The sequence below is a fragment of the Nanorana parkeri genome, unplaced genomic scaffold (genome assembly GCF_000935625.1).
Source record: "Nanorana parkeri isolate BGI_ZX_2015 unplaced genomic scaffold, ASM93562v1 scaffold910, whole genome shotgun sequence".
In the NCBI taxonomy this organism is placed as follows: domain Eukaryota; kingdom Metazoa; phylum Chordata; class Amphibia; order Anura; family Dicroglossidae; genus Nanorana; species Nanorana parkeri.
In genome coordinates this window covers 374,590-393,240 of record NW_017307178.1, presented here as the reverse complement: position 1 = coordinate 393,240, position 18,651 = coordinate 374,590, and the positions used below count along the sequence as shown (strand labels likewise).

General features: G+C 42.0%; 1 protein-coding gene across 1 annotated transcript in view; it reads left to right on the top strand.

Annotated features, from left to right (window-relative positions):
- Window positions 1-17,354, top strand: part of EXD1 (exonuclease 3'-5' domain containing 1) — a 29,974-nt gene extending 12,620 nt beyond the window's left edge. The window contains exons 7-13 of the mRNA XM_018566037.1: window positions 2,290-2,351; window positions 2,684-2,770; window positions 7,008-7,112; window positions 9,903-9,983; window positions 10,218-10,361; window positions 13,160-13,351; window positions 17,235-17,354. Coding sequence (XP_018421539.1) covers window positions 2,290-2,351; window positions 2,684-2,770; window positions 7,008-7,112; window positions 9,903-9,983; window positions 10,218-10,361; window positions 13,160-13,351; window positions 17,235-17,354 — 791 coding nt within the window. The remainder of the gene's footprint in view (window positions 1-2,289; window positions 2,352-2,683; window positions 2,771-7,007; window positions 7,113-9,902; window positions 9,984-10,217; window positions 10,362-13,159; window positions 13,352-17,234) is intronic.
- Window positions 17,355-18,651: the final 1,297 nt, after the last annotated feature.

Genomic DNA, 18,651 nt, shown 5'->3' with positions numbered 1-18,651 from the left:
GGGGGGGGAGCGGCAGGGGGCTGTCTTGCCTGGGGCAGCACAAAGTGTAAATACGCCGCTGCTCCATTGTGAGTGATTTTAGTGAGGATCGTATATAGGGACTTGAGCAGGCTGGTCGGGGGGACACATGGCCCTTCTTGCTATCTGCATGATTTCTGGTGTGGCAAGTTCAAAGTGGGGACATCCCTCCATCTCTGGTGGCTTGGGAGTGTAGGTCACGATGTTCACTTCCTGGGGCATTTAATTTGTGATTTGTTCTCCCTTTTGTGGCTACTGTAGTGATAGGGTTTCATTGGAACTTCCTGAGTCCTTTTTTCAGCCTTATGCAAGGTTGTTATAGACGATGTATGCAACTTGCTTGCTGCCTGTCTGCGGAGGTCATGGCATGCTTCAACGTCTTCCCATTTAGAGTCCGTATGTGCTTCCGGAACATTAGTGTCTTCAACGCTGCGAGGACTATATCCAAATAAGAGTCACACCGTTCCTTGGTGGATCAGTTGCCTCTGCATAGTCGCAGGCAGATATCCTAGTTCCTAGGCTTAGACAGGTTATTTCTGCCTTTTTGCTGTGGTGTATGAGCTTTTAACCACGTGGCACAGTCCATAACTGCTATTAGCATTGCTGCTTGCCTAGGATCTCTTGAAGCTCCCAGGCTGCTGTCTAGGATCTACGATCTGTTGCCTGTGTCCTTCAATGAACGGAGAGAAAAGGATTTTACGGTGAGTACTATAATCCTATTTTTGATGCAGACATTACCTACCAGTTTCCTGTGTGGTGTGTAGGAGGTTCCTGTGTGTTGCCCCCCACCCCATGCATTCCCATACCCTGTAAGATGTCCTTCGCAAGACCTGTACTATTCCGGCTGTCCCTTTCTGACTAGTTTCCAACATTTGGAAACATTTTCTAGGGATACCTCTATGCCCTGAAACCAAGAGCATGGGTAGGTTCAGATTCAGTACCATGGGAGGCATGGGGGATTTAACTAGGGGTATGAGTATGTGGTATAGTTGGTGTGGTTTCCAAAAGTGTATTCCATAAACTAGGCTTTAACATATTGAACAACTAAGAATAGTAGGAGAATATGGATGTTTAAAATGTAAGCGATTTTAAAATAATGTATATACACAGTGGCAATTAAAACTTCCTAACGTGTAAAGAGCATAACTTTATTAACACTGGAGTCCTATATGACTACATGTGTTTTAGAAAGATCAATGAAAGCACTAACCTACTTTCACCTGAATACTATTATTCCTGCATTCATAGAGAGGATAAAGAAGTTATGTGATGCACTGAACACTTCTGTTTATTAAAACATTTTCACAAGTACATGGTGTCATAAATCAACAACATCATTTTATGAAAGCTTGTGTCCTAAAATCTGAAAATTGTTACAAATGTATGTAGCCAAACACCATATGCCAACAAGGTTTATACAGCTAGTCACTCTCTCAACTTTCAAGTATGCTAGGAATAAGCAGTAGTACCCGCCAACTGCTAAAGAGGAGCTGCTCTTCGAGCTTTGTACTTATTGAGTACAGTCTACACTGGTGTTGTAGATGGTATGGCAGTTACACACTTTCCTGGTACCCCAAGGACCCCACCATCTAGCCATCCCAATTAATAGCTCATGATTTCAGTATGTAGACCAGGGGTCTCAAACCTCCAGCCCTCCAGCTGTGGTGAAACTACAAATCCCATGATGCATCTCTCTTCGGGAGTCATGTCTGTGGCTGTGAGAATCTTGAAATGCCTCATGGGATTTGTTGTTCTGGAGGGCCAGAGGTTTGAGACCCCTGATGTAAACTCTTCCCTTCATGGCCAGATTTTACAAAGGTTTTTGTAAAGGATTTTTTCCATGATTAACAGATCGCATTGCCATTCTTGCTTGAAAGGCAAGATGGTGGCACTTATTTATGCGTTTTACATTGTATTCAGTTATAAAGCATTGCCAGGGTACATTAGTTATGAGGCTACACAACTATACTAGGTTGCTGTCTGTTGATACTTTTGCTTTACACAGGGGAGATAAAGTACATATTTTCTTTGAGTATCACTGCTTGAAAATGTAATGTACCCGAAAGCCTTGAAAAAACAAGAAGGTAATTAGTAGAGGTGCATATGGTAAAAATCGTGTAAGTGCAAACCACATTTTCAGCTGTGATTTTATTTTTTTTTTTATTTTTTTTATTGAAATGCAATTTTTATTGTTGAGCTTTACCAGGTACGATTTGATATTCATTGTATGTAAAATTAATATCTTGGACTAAAGATTTTGTACTGTTACAGTTGACACTGAAGAGGTGGTTTATACTGTGATAGACCAGTTCCAGACTTTGTTTCAACCCACAGTAAGTTATTATCAACTTTGATGATTATAATTGCAGTACAAAATTTGCAGAGTATACACGGTAGTAGAAATGGAAGATGTTTGACTTTTTTTTTTTTTCTATTGGATCTATTTTTACAATCGTAATGACTAATTGGTTGACACTATGGAACATTTTAGGTCTGGTTTGCTGCAAATCAACTTATGTAAGGTTTAAAACTGAAAATATGAACTTGAAATACGGCAGATAGGTTTGGGAATTGCTGCTCAAGACTAATTTGTATCGCAGCCTGATGAAATTTGGAGTTTTCAGCATTTTCAGTCAGATATTATGTTCAATTTTTTCTATTTTAGATTCGGCATCTCCAAAGACAGAAGGTCTTGAGTTTAGCAGCTGCTTGCCTGAAATTAGGCCACTATCAAAAACTGTGTTGGCTGCAGGTACCGTGTGTAATCTCTTATTTTTGACATATAGTGTTTAATTATAACTTAGAGAATACTTGACAAAAGTTCCATGTCCTATTAAACAGCTGTTTTATATGTCAAAAACACATTACTGAAACTGCCATGATTCCCTCTATCAGCTAGTTGACTACATGGTTTGTTGCTGCCTCTAAATTTTGGCCCAGCTAGTGCCAAGCACCTTCCAATTGGACCCAATTAGTAGAGATCTGATCATAAGCAATCAGCCAGCAGACAAGGGCAGTTGCAGTGCTGTAATACTGAATATATGGTTTATGTCAGGGCTCAAAATTTCAAGTCCCGAGCTACTAGCCAGGCCTTAAAAGTTACTCGCCACCAGTTGCCCCACCTAACCCCTACCCTGCCCCGGACTTAACTCCGCCAGGTCAGTAATGTAACGCACAGCGCAGAGGTCAGAGTTGGAGCAGATCTGTGCTTCATCAGCTTCTTTTGGGGGGTCCTAGGTGACATTAGGGGTCTTGGAGACCCCTGATGTCTCCATAAAGAGGACCTGTCACATATTTTGCTATCACATAGGGGTTTTTTATTAGCCCTGTATGTGATCGCAATAAAGTTTAGTAAAAAAAATGAAGTCCCCCCCCCATTTTTTTTTTTTAAAGTTACACATAAAGAAGAATAAAAAAACAAAACATGCATGCAAACATGCGTCGGGGGCGCATACGTGCAAAAAAGACGATTACGCCGCACATGTTACATATCGCTGCAAACGTCGCAGTGAGAGCAATAAGTCTAGGGCCATTAATCACTGATAACACTAAACTGATGAGCGGTAAAAGCTTTTAAAAGTGTCGCCTATGGCCAATTTTGGGTATGGTAGTTTTCTGCGATTTTGCGGGTGCGCGCAATTTTAAAGCTTGACATGTTTGGTGTCTATTTACCCGACGTGACCCCGACTTTTATATTTTACCAAAAAACTGGGTAATAATAAATGTTTCCTAACATAATGTAAAAAAATACTTTTTTTTTTTCCCAAAATTTTCTGTATATTTTTCCTAATTATAGTAAAAAATAAAACCCCCAGTGGTAATTAAATACCACCAAAAGAAAGCTCTATATGTCCCCAAAAAATGGTATAAAATTCATTTCAGTACAGCGTTGCATGACGGAATAAACTTCAGTCAAAGTATCGCAGCGCTGAATACTGAAAAATGGCCTGGCCAGGAAGGGGGTCTATACACCTGGTCTTGAAGTGGTTAAAAACTTTTTTTCCTTTTTTAACTTTATCACTATCATAAAGTGGCTGATAATCCCCATAGTGCAGATGACGAGCTTTCTTTTAGTAGACATCAGGGGTTGTTGGACCCCCTAGTGTCTTTGCCAATACTTTTTTTTTTTTTGAAGCGAATCAACCACAGATCACAATAGTGGCTCTAAACCTGAAGTGATCAGAGCTGATCACTTCCAGTGTCCTTTACAGATGTCCCTCCATCCTGACACCTGCCATGAAGGTGGTGGTGGTGGGAGGGGCTGTGGAAGTATTTGTAAGGTCACAGGAAAGCCAACAGTGCAGCCTTGAAGTATGTCCCCATGTCTGTACTGTCACCATTGGTGGCTGCAAAAGGGTGAATGCAAACACTCTGAAATTGCAAGTTAATAATAGTGCATGCATACTTGCAAACCTATGTATTTTGTGGATTTCTCAGTAGGTTTGCTAGCTGCTGTGCAGGCATAGCAGCAGGGCCTAAAAACACTCTGACCTCCTGGCTTAATCTCTACAGGTTGCACAGCTCAGATGTCAAAGTCTTACCACATCTTTCTCTAAAAAGGTTATTCTACCCCTACATTTGCAAGGTGCAAAGCACATCACTGTGCGAAACAATGTGGCTCTTTTTAGTCCCACCCTGTGTTCTGTCTTCTCATTTTTTTTGACCACTGCACTTAGTAAAAAAAAAAAAAATAACAAGTGGATGATTAAAGATCAGCAGCATCACTGCAGGTATTACACTGCAGCCTTACTGGTACAGGGGACTGCAGCATGTCTGTTGATGCAGCTACACCTTATACATCTGCCAGTACCACTGAACAGAGAGGAGTGTTCTGACAATGGAGGGCATGACCGAGAGACCATGACAATGGGGGACATGGCTGGAAAACAAGTGTTTTGACTACGGCGGGACATGACTGGAAGAGGGGTGCTCTGACTGGGGAATATGGCCAGGAGAGAAGAGTTCTTGATGCATGTGACATGGTTGGGAAAGGAGCGTTTTGACTGCAGGGGACAATATTGGGACAGCAGTGTTATGACTGTAGGGCAGTAGAAAGGCATCATGGCACACTCACAAACCAGCATGTAAAGCAACTTGTCTCACCACTAAGGACAATGACAGAGGTTTGGATACACGTCTTCTGCAAAGGATGTGTAAGCCGCACTGCCGCACCAAGGCACCTCTTATAGTGCGTTCCTAACTCTAAACTATGAGAGTCTCCATCTTGGAGCACATGGGGGCAGAAGATATCAAATTGGGTGCAGGCCTGTCAGGAGGACGCCCCACCTCCTTAAAGGTACGGAAACATACAAGGGATCCCGCACATCCCATTGGCAGCTGAGAAACCCCATGCGTCGCTGCACCAAATCGGTAAAGCAAAACAAACGACAAACGCACTCAACAATTTGTTACCAGTTATACAGTAAGGTGCACACGAAATGGGCTTTGAACAGTAGAACAGTAGAAAGGCATCACGGCACACTCACAAACCAGCATGTAAAACAACTTGTCTCACCACTAAGGACAATGACAGAGGTTTGGATATACGTCTTCTGCAAAGGATGTATGACTGTAGGGGACACGGCCAGAAATGGAGCGCTCTGACTGTGGGAGACATGGCTGAGAGATGAGCCAAGATGGTTTGCCTGTTGGGGGGGAAATGACCAGGAGAGAAGCGTTTTGACAGAGGGGGACATGGCCAGACGAGGAGTATTCTGACTAAAAGGGACACAGCAGGGAGAGGTGCATTCTGAACATGGGTGACATGACCTGGAGAGGAGCGTTCTGACTGCTGGGGTTGGAGGAAGATGGCCAGAAGAGGATTAGTCAGATGGGAAAGAGGTGGCCAGAGAGAATGGCAGCAGAAAGGTGCAGATGATGGTGTAAGCAAACTGCGTGATTTGCTTTTTAAAAGAAGCAAACCCCAATCTGTCAGCTCTCCTAAACCAAGGCTGACCATACACTATACAATCTCCTTTAGATCTACCAACTATGTAGTGCAGGGGCCTGTCTGATTTGATAGAAATTGAATGGATTGTTTAGGTTTGTCCATATATTAAATGGTTTTGGTAAATATAAAGGAAATTGTAGAGAGACTGTGCAATCAGATTGTATAGTGTAGGGCAATTTAACAATCTGACAACTTTGTTTTACCCTTATACAGGAGGGCTTACAGCGGTTCTTCTAGAAGTATAAGGGTTTGTTCACACCAAATGCAGACCAGATCTGCATGAGTTTCTGCACATGCAGTGCAGTGTGTGTTGCCGCGTTCCGGGCTGTTTAAAAATAAATAAATATTATTTTTTGCCTAAAATGGGATTTCAGGGTGTTTGCATGTGTTTTGTATGTGTTTGCATGCGTTATGGTGCGTTCCAGAGCAGAAAAATAGTGCCTGCTGCAGTTTTTCCACATACTCTGGAACTGAACGCTCTGGTGTGAACTAGAGCCCAAAATACCATTGGAATACATTGGATGCATTTTTGATGCTTCTGTAACTGCTCTGCATCTGCTCCGCATTTGGTGTGAACAAGCCCTAAACAGCCCTGTGCTCCTGGAGCACAGCAGATGACACACTGAGCACTGGCAGGTCTTGTGTTGGGCACCAGTGTTTTAGCCAATTGGTTAGAAACTGAACATTCGCAAAATCTTGCTTGCTTACTGGCTACGGTCAGTTTCACTCGGTGTGCAATTCCAGAGATGGGTGTATCCCTTTTCCATTTGACACTACTATGGTAGAATGGGGAGCGTGTGATTGCTGCTACATTGCTGTAGCATGTTCCAGGCTTTACGACTTGCATTTCCCTTTGCTTGTATAGAAAATGTAGAAAACCTCTTCCAATGCATGCAACACATCCGCACCTTGGTTCAGATGGGAAAGAAAAGATGGACAGTTGTCTCTATGCCAATTACTCTTTGCAAAACCGCTACATGTGTCTCTGATCGTCCAAAGAACTGCATCCTGTTTGAAATTGTGTTAACTTCTGTTTTAGGTGGCCACCAGAAATCATGTCTACCTCTTTGATATCCTCACCATGGGACCAGGAGTCTTCAAAAATGGTCTTCAAGTGATGCTGCAAGACAAAAGCATCCTAAAGGTTTGTACAATGTTCATAAATAGACTAGCACATTCGTTGTAAATTCAAAGGTGTCCATTCACTCTCATTAGCAAGTGACATGGCTGTCCAAGGACAAGACTTTCTGGTTTATGACCAGCAGTATAATGTTTGTTTTAATTAAGCTTGAATAAATAAAAATAAAAAACTTCCAATTTTGTGTAATGAAGAAATTAAGTGTCTAATGAACCAAACTGTTGATGGGCCAAAAATCTTGTATGCTCTTTCCTTTCTCTTTGACCTAACCACACAATTGGGGGAATTTATGACAACTGGAGCAGACAGCATCTGGAGCAGTTGACCATGGCAACCAATCAGCTTCTCTCTTCAGTTTGTTCAGCTAAGCTTTGCAAATGAAAGAGAGAAGCTGAATGGTTGCCACGGTCATCTGCTCCAGATTGTGTCTGCTCCAGTTTTGATCATTTCCCCTAGTGTATGCTCGTCTGAATTCCTATGCATGTGTTGTCAGCCTGCCTACTTCATTCCTGATGCATCAAACAGAGCACATTTTCCTCATCCTTAGCACCCCTCCTTATCACAGTTTTGGCTAGAATAAGAAGGTTTTTTTGCTGTCTGCAAACGCTTCATAGATATTTCCCCTTTCCCACATGGACAGGGAGTGGTATTTATGTACATAATGTTTTGATAATGAAAGTATTTATACAGATAAAATAAATGATGAAGCTTTGTGAACTGACCTACTGACCCTAACTGCAGTGGGAGGAAAGGGATAGAAAGGAGAGAAGATTGTGTGGAAAAAGATGTGATCGTGTGCAGAAAAAAATACCAGAAACACAGACGCATGTAAAAAAACAGGCAAAGGCCTGCAAGATCCCCTTCAACATATATAGGATATACATATATAGTTTGATGTGGTGAACTGAAGTGATAGCCACAAACCTTGCAGGATTTTTATAAACTCTGTTTATCTTTCAAACATTTATACCGAAGGATAGAAATACATTAATATCAAATAGTAACAATAAGTATGTGGAATCACCTGGGAACAGATGACAGCATTTAAAGGAGAACTATGGGGTTAGGGCTTTTCCCCATAGTTCTAACGGCAGGACACAAACTAGCGTCCTCCCGTCACCCACAGCTCAGTATACCGCGAGCTACAGCTCGCGGTATACTGAGACGCCACAGCCAGAGCGGATCCCGACAATTATGTCTGGATCCACCCAGCTGCGTGAGTGACAGCTGGCTCTGCCTATCTAGAGGCAGAGCCAGCTTTATCCACCCCCTCCTCCGTCCGTTCCGCCAGTCAGCGCTGGAGGATCAGACAGGGGAGGGACTGGATTCCCCCCTCCCTTGTCCGACCCTCCAGCGCTGACTGGCGAAAGGATGGCCCCTCCCCTGTCACGGCTCTCTGCCGACTCACAGGATAGAGAAGTGAGCGAGCGCCGGTGTGTGTTCGCTCACTTCCCGATCTACTGAGCCGGCCTGTGACAGTTTCATTGTCACACGTCGGCTAGAACTATGAGGTGAGTTAAAATCACTCACCTCATAGTTCTCCTTTTAATAAAAAAAAAGTCAGTCTCTTGTGAGTCCTTATTGCATACTTGAAGTGAATGTCATGATACAGAGAGGTAAAACATACATTGGCTGTGGTGGTTCTGGCATTCGGACCAGGGTAGGTAATTCCAAACTTGGGAGTGAGAACAGAGTAACACGATAGGTCTGAAATTTGAGAGGGCAATTTCTCTTCCCATACATATTTTTTTTTCCATCTGGGATAATCTGATTGATTACAAATTTCCACCGAGCTATGATGTGAAAAGGTTGGATCATTCATTTAATGGCTATAGTTTTATGGTTATAACAGCATTTCTCTCAGAAATATTCTGGTGCAACATGGCCAATACTCTCATCTAGTATATCAAATAGATCAACTTCAGGTGTACAGGGGAGGAGGAGTAGCATTAGAGACATAAGCATGGTAACTACCTTCCAGAACTCTGAAAGCAGCGGACCTCTCGAGATGAGGCACATAAAATCTTCCTGGGGTTAAAGGATATATAAACCCTCAGCGCTTTTTGCATATATCTACCGCTAGCAAGCAACTTACCTGGATCTCCGCCGCTCGCTCCCGTCTGAAGATCTGAAAAAGGATCATGGGGCGGGCACATGCACAGTACAGATCTCTCGGCCAGGAGACGAGGAGAGAGACAAGGAGGGGAATTTATCAAAACTCGAGCAGACAAAATCTGGTGTAGTTGCCCACGGCAACCAATCAGCATCTCTCTTCAGTTTGCTCAGTTGAGATTTGAAAATGAGAAATAGAAGCTGATTGGTTGCAGTGCAAATATGCTCCAGTTTTGATAAATTCCCCCCAAGGTAAGTAAATGGAGGCAGCGTGCACCCGCACAAACTCAGTGGGACAGGAACTGCCAGGAAGAGAGAGGAGTCGGCGCTGGATCGGAAACCGGCACCAGCGCTGGAGGGACTCCTGAAAACTACAGGAAAGAAGTTGATGATCGGATCAAAAGGCATCATTTAAGGCAAGTCCTTACTAGCATGGGAGGGGGGGAGGATGTCCTTTAAATTCACTTTAAGTACATCCTATGCAATTAGGGGTGGCCATATTATGGTGGCTGATTCAATGCAATCGAACAGAAGATGAATATGTTTGATGAATGTTATACAAATGAATCAACCTGGTATTAACAGCAGGCGCAACTAACCTATGGGAGGTTTTCTGTGAGATATCACTCAGTACAGTAATGTTTTTCATACCTGGTGAATACAACATTATTTTTCTATTGTTAGGTCATCCATGATGGTCGTTTGCTAGCAGATATTTTGTTCCACCAGTATGGTGTGACCTTGACTAATGTTTTCGATACACAGGTATGTCAGCAAATAAGTGTTTTCTACTAGTAGAAGATGGAGCATTATGCTCAAAAATTATAACTACACTTATACTTAAAGCAGAAGTCTGATTTTTTTTTTTTTGTAATATTTAGGAATTGTATCTTCTGTGTAATGGTCTGTATTATTAACCATTCAGGTTTATTTCATATTGTGCACAATCTTGTACATCTTTCATAACATCATAATCTTTTTGGTGTTCTTAAAAAACAGGTGGGTGATGTGTACCTGTTTTCAATGGAGACTGGTGGCTTCCTTCCCCAACGCACAGCTACTTTGAAGGATTGTTTGATTCGGTATCTGAATATGCCATCTACACATGTTAATTTTCTAAACGTCAAACAAACATTGATGAAGGTTGGTGTATTTTGCAGAAAATTGTTACTTTCTATATTTTTTTATCACCCCAAACTATTATATATATATATATATAAAGGGATATTGTTGGAGTTGACAGACTACTTACTGTTTACTATTAAATTCAAGATATAAGGAATAGTAAGCAAAAGCTTTGGTGAGGGCCAACCAGGTTTTTCAATTGATGTCAGTTGTGATGATATTTTCTGCTCTAGCCTGTGTTTCTCTATGCTTTTTGTTACTATGACAATGCAAGGATGTGTTTCATCAATGTAGCACAAAACTCTTACAGTAACCATATGTAAAAATGTGTATAGCTTAACCTCTCTGGCGGTCTGCGATGGATTTGGACTTTCTACATTGCCCAGTCCTTTTCTTTCCCTATTGGATAACCCACTTTTTCCTCTTGGGCTACATTCTAAGGGTATCGGATCCTGGAACCGGAAATTTTGGCCTCAAATTAGGAATGTTGTGATAGCCACGTCTTTAATCTCTCCAGCTGAGATAGCTGCCAATTGCTCAAGTAAATCAGGGGTATGGTTCTTAAGGTGCCCATACACTGCACGATTATCGTACGATAATCGTATGCGATCGGTTTTTCGTACGATAATCGAGCAGTGTGAACGGAGACGTGCGACCGTCTCTACTGTACGGTCGCACGTCTTCTGTTCGAAAACCAGCCGGGAATCGTACGATTCTCGGCTGGTTAGAACGGTGCTCGGAAGATAAATGCTGAACGGGCCGGTGTGCGCACGCGCACACTGCCCGTTCAGCATTGCGGTCATCGGAAGCCCGCCCCTCAGGGGGGTGGGCTTGCGATGATCGAGAGTGCGATCTGCCTGTCCAAGATAGGCAGATCGTACGTTTTTTTAATCCCTTTACAACCATCGCAAGACTAAAGTCTTGCGATGGTTGTAGAGTGTATGGCCACCTTTACATAGACAACTTAATCATTTCACCCTAATCTGACATTCATCGCCCACTTACGTATTTGAATCCCTGTACACACAATTATTGACCCCAAGTCTGGATACCTTTTTTTTTTCTCCTTACTATTTTTTTCCGTTCCTCTTTTAAGTGTCTTGCGTTTTCTAGAGGTGCACCGGAAAAGAAATTTAAAAACCGAAATAAAAAATAATTGTCAGTCCGAAACCAATACCGAAAATGTTTTTTATTTTGATTTTTTTTTCATATTTGTAAAATATTTTTATTTTTATAAACGTTTTTAATTTTTTTATTTTTTACTTTAGTTTTAGGGTTTCGGGGAAATATTAGGGGTATTAACAGACCCCTGATATTTCCCTTTTAAAATAGAAAAAGAGATTGAGAACACAGAGTCCTCAATCTCTTTTTCTGTATCCCCTGTTATCAATGAATAGGAATCCTCTATGAGTGTTCCTATTCATTCATAACATGAGAATATAATATGTTTACTATAACCACAATTATGAATAAACAGGAGGGGATATAGATCATTTCCATTCATTCATAATTGAGGATATAGTCCACATTCCATATCCCGAATTATCTACAAATGATCACTGATCGCGTATCTACAAACACTCGATCACTGAGTGTTTGTAGCCTGCTCTCCTCTCTGACACACACTGTCACAGGAGGCTGAGTGAGCGGTGCAAGAGGAGAGCTCCTAGACCGCTGCAGAGACGCTCAAGGGACCGAGTAAAGGGCTCCAATCCAGTGGCGAACTACCGCCGTTGAAAGGCGGTGCGGGCGCACCAGGGCCTCGGGCCTGTTTTTTTTTTTTTTCTTTATTAAACTAGTGATCTTGCTGAGGGCTTGTTTACACCAAATCCAGACCAGATCTGGATGAGTTTCTGCATATGCAGTGCATTTTGACACATTTTTGATGCGTTCTGGTCCGTTTTTTGTGTGTGCTTAAAATGGGCTTTCAGGTGTAGTCCAGTGCATTCCAGAGCGTTTGAATGCGTTTTTGATGCTTTTGCATGTTATGTTTCGGTGCATTCCAGAGCACAAAAAATAGGGCATGCTGTGGGTTTTTCCACATGCACTGGAACTAAACACTGTGGTGCTAATTAGAGCCCAAAATGTCATTGGAATACAGAACACATCAAAAATGCATCCAATGTAACTGCTCTGCATATGTTCCGCACTTGGTGTGAACAAGCCCTTAGCAATCATCCCTGGTATTTTTGTTCTCTCCCTCACATCATTCTTTAACTGTCAACAGAGTTCCAAGTATACCTACTCCTTTTTGTATGTCTCTATTGTATTTGTGCTTAAAACTTTAAGAAACACTGATTTGAAAACAAAACAAAGAAAATGCTTCTCATAGACTAAACTGGCCCCTTTGTTCAGCATAACCATTTCCCACATATTTTTCAGGTTTGACCTTGTGTACTGAAAGCCAATTCCTAAAGTTTAACTACATTCTGAAGCACGGGAAATATATTCTAGCTATCCCTCTTCTTGACAGCCAATGACTTCTAGTAAAAATAATGGCAAGTGGAGGTTTAAAAGAAGTTGTTGGCTACAAAAGGCACCAGTAACTTATTTTTAAATTTGCCACCTCAGCACTTTTCATACATGTGATCAGGGAGCCTATACAGCTGCATAATCACTTTTACAAAGTAAAACCATGCCCCCCCATACCCTTTCCCCAGTTACCACCACTGCAAATACTGTGATAATACTGTTGTCTTCTGCTGTTGCCAGTCTTATCGCCAACTTTACAACTCAGGATGCCTAGAAAGAAATCGGGGAACATACTTCACATATTTATAATGTCCTTGTAACTGGTGTTTTATATTTCTTTGCAGGGAATCCCCAACGTCTGGTCTGACCGTCCAATATCTGCTACCTTGCTGAAAGTACTGGCTCTAGAAGTATTGCACCTCCTAGATTTGCGCCAAGTCATGCTGGATAACATGCTTGCTGACTTTACGCTTTTAGTTAACAGCTATCTTAATGCTCCTTACCCAGGAAGAGCAAATGCTTTAAATAGGACTGAGGTTGGTCAAACATTTTATTAACTATTTGTTACTTATATTTATAGCCTATTTTTTTTTATAGCCTATGCAATCTATAGACACACGGATGACGTGCTTCCTCTGCTGGTATGGAGAGAATAAATTGCTAATAGATAGCACTATACATCCAGAGGGAGGTTTAAGCATCATCAGTTAGAGTAGCATTGTGTTTCTCAGTGTCAAGGAGGGATGTCACCTATAGGCCACTTTCCACTTGTTCACTTATTTTTGTTTTGTAGATTTTTTTTATTTACCTCTCCCATACAGGCAGACTATTAAGAGAAATGCTACTATCAAAAACAATTCTTTTTGGTTATAAAGCAAGACGTGATTAACCACGAATAGTTTTAAACAACTAGTGTTGCACATTTTATTCTTAAATTTGTTCTATTTAGAATTGGGACAATGCTGTTTCTATTCCAAAGCACAGCATAGTTATTTACAAATGAACTAAAGGCCTTTGGGTTTTTTTTTTTTTTTTCAAGAGATTGCAGAACTATTAAGACTGTGGGCTCTGTTGACAGGTATGTTGCAGTTGTGATCCCTGAAACATTGAGTCTAAAGGGAGTGGCTAGAGGAGGGTGAGGGGATGGGAGTGGACTTACAAAAAGGTGACCAAAGCGGGATACAGAGGAGTGTTTATGGGAGGGTGATGGGCTGCATTCACTGGCCACATATGCACATTAAAGGTCACCCCCTTTGAGCAGCTATTTTTATTACAGGTATTTATATAGCACCGACAATATATACAGAGCTTTACATACTGCACATTCACATCAGTCCCTGCCCTCAAGGAGCTTACAAGCTAAGGTCCCTATCTCACATGCAGACAGGGCTGATTTATACGGCAGCCAATTAACCTTCCAACATGTCTCTGGAGGAAACTCACAAGCACAGGGAGAACATGCAAACTCCTTGCAGATGCAAGGCAGACATGGTAACCACTAAGCCAGTGTGCTACCCTTATTAACACTTGAGATTAGCAAGTATCAATTTACACAGGAGCAGCTACAGCTGCTGCTTTTGATACAGGGCAAATTCTGGCTGTCAAAATGGCAGCCAGGATTTGCTGGTAAATATGGCCAGGGATTTGCTGTTAAATATGTACACCCTAAGTAAAGCATTTAGGACGTATGCCATAAGATCACAACTGATTAATGTCCGCTGCAAAAAGCTCGCTCCTTTAGTGTTACTACTCTCTATGCTGTTCCTTCATGTTGAATTTTCCATTCATTTCTGTACATCATACATAGAGAGGGTCGGAGGAGACCATTCTTAGATCAGCACTGTTTGATTGAACGGTCCTACACAGGACAACCAAATTTGCTTCCCTGTCAACTCTAGTATCCTTGCAAATCCTACATCTAAGTTTGTAGGTGGTTCTTTCTCAGTTTTACAAATCTATATTAAGTTATTAGAAACACTTTAAGCCTCTCATGTGGCAGTGCTGGCTCTTACAATCTGGATTCTCAGTACACAGAGCTTCTGCAGACACATGACTGCGTTATTTGACAATCTTAGCTCCTCTACAGTGCCTGGCCACATTTAATTAATATCCCAAAGTCTCAATGATGTAAAGGGCCATGCCTTCACACTAAACTTTGCCCTCTTCACCTTATTGTATAGTGTGACTTGTTAATTTGTGTCACAGCGAAACGACGAGGTCTTGTTCGGCCGGGGTGTCTTCCTTTCCATTTACTTTGCTACTAGTGTTTGTAATAATTATAGAATAAATTCACTTTTTATTTTTTTTTGTAACTGTATTCTGATAAAAAAAGCAAAATTGCAAGGGTTGAACAGGCTTTTTACACACAGTCTGGAAGCAGATAGTTTACATCTTCTCTTCCTGCAGCAACTGCTCCCAGTCACCATTAGAGGGATGAACTTTGTATTCAGATAATGAGTAGTCATTTTCTTATCTTCCCTTCATCTCCCTCTTGTGGTTGCAGGAGCACCCAGTGAAAAAGACTCAGGGCACCAGCCTTTTGTAAGGCTTAGTATGTGTTTACCTCTGCCTTGTCTGCTTTCTTTGAACAGATTAAAAAGATTGCTTTCAGTTTCACTGGACAGTACAGTACTTCTGGCCCTCCACCATCAGTGCTGCATGTATGATATACACGAGAGCTGGTGTTATTCCTCCACCCCCATCTAAGGTTGGCCATTCAGAAAATGCACGGCTGCAGCATCATCACAGATTGCGTTTTGAGAATGACGTAGACAGAGGCAGACGTATGAAACACATCTGCCTATCATGCATACATCGCTGATACCGGTGAGAGGGTGGAAGTACAGTGCTATGGTGCCCAGAGTTAGGCTTTAGGTGCACTGCTTCCTTGCTTGAGATTTTGTTAAAAAACACACATAATCTAGTATGCTTAAAGAAACACTGTTATGACAAAAAGATGTATTACTGACCTGAAAATGCTAGGAGCCTTACCTGACTGCCTCTGACTTCAGTACTTTGAGGCACTGGCATGGGACAAATGTGCAGAATGTAAAATCTGTACTCTTGCATACTTGCTTCAGGTTAGTAACTCAAAATTAATGAAAACGGTGGATAAATAGGAAAGCCCGGTAAGTAGTAGTTTCAGAATGAGGGGTCATCCATTCTGGCCTACATAGTTACGCTTAGGGATGTCCCGATACCCCTTTTTTAAGACCAAGTACAAGTACTTCCCCTCATATACTTGCCGATACCAATTACAGATACTTTCCTTAAAGGGACAGGTGACATTTTAAAAAAAACAATAGACTAATGATTTTAGGCCAATTTGTTTATGATTATGAAGAACTTTAATTTAAGACTGTTTTAGAACAATAAAACATCTAACCTATTCATGTTTTCAACTGCGATCGTGCGGGACCGCCCAGGCGGTATTGCGGCGGGAAACCGCGCAATCTGCCTGGCGTGAATAGAGTACCATTAGAAAATAAGGGCACTGCCAGCGCAATCGGCGGTGGTGTGCGATTCCATGACCGCCCAGCCATCTGCTCGGTTTTGTGCGCGATGACCGGGCGGTCATGGATTGCACCCCACCGTTGGTTTTCATTTTTTTTCAATTTTTATTTACTTTGTAAACATTTTTAATTTATTTTATTATTTTTACTTGTCTTTTTTTTATTAATTTTTTATTTTCATTTAGTTACAATTTTAATCAGTTGTTATTTTTTTTACTTTATTTTTTACTTTTCCTAACTATTTTTTTCACTTAAATTTATTGCTATCACACATGGGCTAACAAACCCCTGTGTGATAGCATTTGGAGGTGACAGGTACTCTTTATTGGCCCTGTCACCTCCAACACAGGAGTTCTAGCACAGCACTGTGCTAGAACTCCTGTGACAAGAACGAGCTGGGGACAGGGGAGGGAGGTGACAGAGCCTGTCACAGATCCATGAGTCCAGCTCCGTCACTGCTCCACGCCCCCCGCCGTCACCGCTCCACGTGCAATGGAGGTGCCTCACGAGCTGCCGATAGCTTTTTTTTTCCCTCATGTGAGGACGACGTCGGCGGCGCTGAGAGGCAGAGCGTCGCGTCACTGCTGTGGGTGGAGCTCCAGGTCGCCGGCCAACTACATTAGACCCCACCTGGAGCTCCTGCCACAGCAGTGACGCAACGCTCCTCCAGCCTGCCCAGAGGACCCCAGCCACCACGGAAGGTAAAAAAAAAAAAACATAGCGCAAGCTTCAGCGCTAGGCATCGGGGCATTTTGACAAGTACAAGTACTTGTCAAAATGCCCTGTATCGGGCCCGATTCCAATGCTAGCATCGGTATCGGGACATCCCTAGTTACGCTGTAACCTATTTTATTGTTTAGCCATTTTAATCATGTATTTTGAAGACATAGGTTTTTATTGTTTACAGATTTCCTGCTCTGAGCTTCCCAAAGAACTTCAGCTGCTGTGTGTCCTACAGCAAGAGAGAAGAACGAAAGCACTAAAAGAATACGATGTTAACCAACAGGGATTCCTTACAAGGTCCTAGAACCAGTGGCCATTATCTCTAAATGAGCCTTTCTTAAATTTAGGATTGGTATTAGGGGACACCTTTATTGTGTAGACACGGTTTGTAACCCACAGAGCAATATGTTGGCAGTGGTTCTCTCGAGTGTTAGTTCACTGGTAGAGCTCCTAGGAATTCTTTGTTGTTTTTTAGTGAGGTTCTCTTTATAATAGTTAACACTCTGAGGTGATAAAATTCCTCCAGTAACTTTAGAAGTTTAAAGTAGAACTTCAAACATTCAACATTTTGGGTGAGTAGTTGTTAGATCCCATATGTCATATAATTTTTTTTTCCTTCCCACAGACAGTTGTCATCAGAAAAGAATGAGATGGGTGATCCATCATTTGACAGTAGTCATTGAAACGAGATGGGGGGGGGAGGACTCTCCTAATGAAGACACTTGTTCCAATGGCAGTAGTCATTGAAACAAGATATGGGGGAATTTTCCCAAAGAGGAAACTTGTTAAAGTGGCAACTTTCAATGGGTCATTACTGCAAGGTGAACCCCCATCCCAGTCTCAGATCTCTGGCAGACTTAAACAGGTTTCCCCTCAAGAATTTCCCTGTATTTTGCACCATCCATCATTACTTCAATTCTGACCAGTCAGCGCTGGCGGATCGGAGGGGGGAATGAAGCCCCTCCCCTGTCACGGCAGAGAGCCGTGACAGGATCAAGAGGTGAGCGAACGCCAGTATGTGTTCGCTCACCTCCCGATCTATTGAGCCGACCTGTGACAGTCTCATTGTCACAGGTCGGCTAGAACTATGAGGTGAGTGAAAAGCACTCGCCTCATAGTTCTCCTTTAAAGTGGTCCTATGGACAAATACTCCAATCTCCACTGTGGAGTTTTGCAGCTCCCTCAGGGTTATCTTTGGGCTTTGTTGTCTCTCTGATTAATGCCCTACTTGCCTGATCTGTGAGTTTTGGTTGGCGGCCCTCTCTTGGCAGGTTTGTTGTGATGCCATATTCTTTCTATTTTTTTAATGGTGCTCCATTTATTATCGAGCAAATGAGTACATAACATTACAAATAAATTAGTCGGATATAGGAGAACCCCATTGATGAAGGTCATATATTATCCAATTTAAGTAGTCACTCTACCCACTGTTGGAAATAATTTTTCTTTTAAAAAGCCTTATATGAGAACTCAAGCCAAAACGTTAGGTGGGGGGAAGGAACAGAACTACACTAGGTATTTTATTGCTGCATGTCCTTGTTCATTAAATTCCCCCTTACTTCCTGTCCTGAAGACAAGAAAAGGAAATGTAATTATTACAC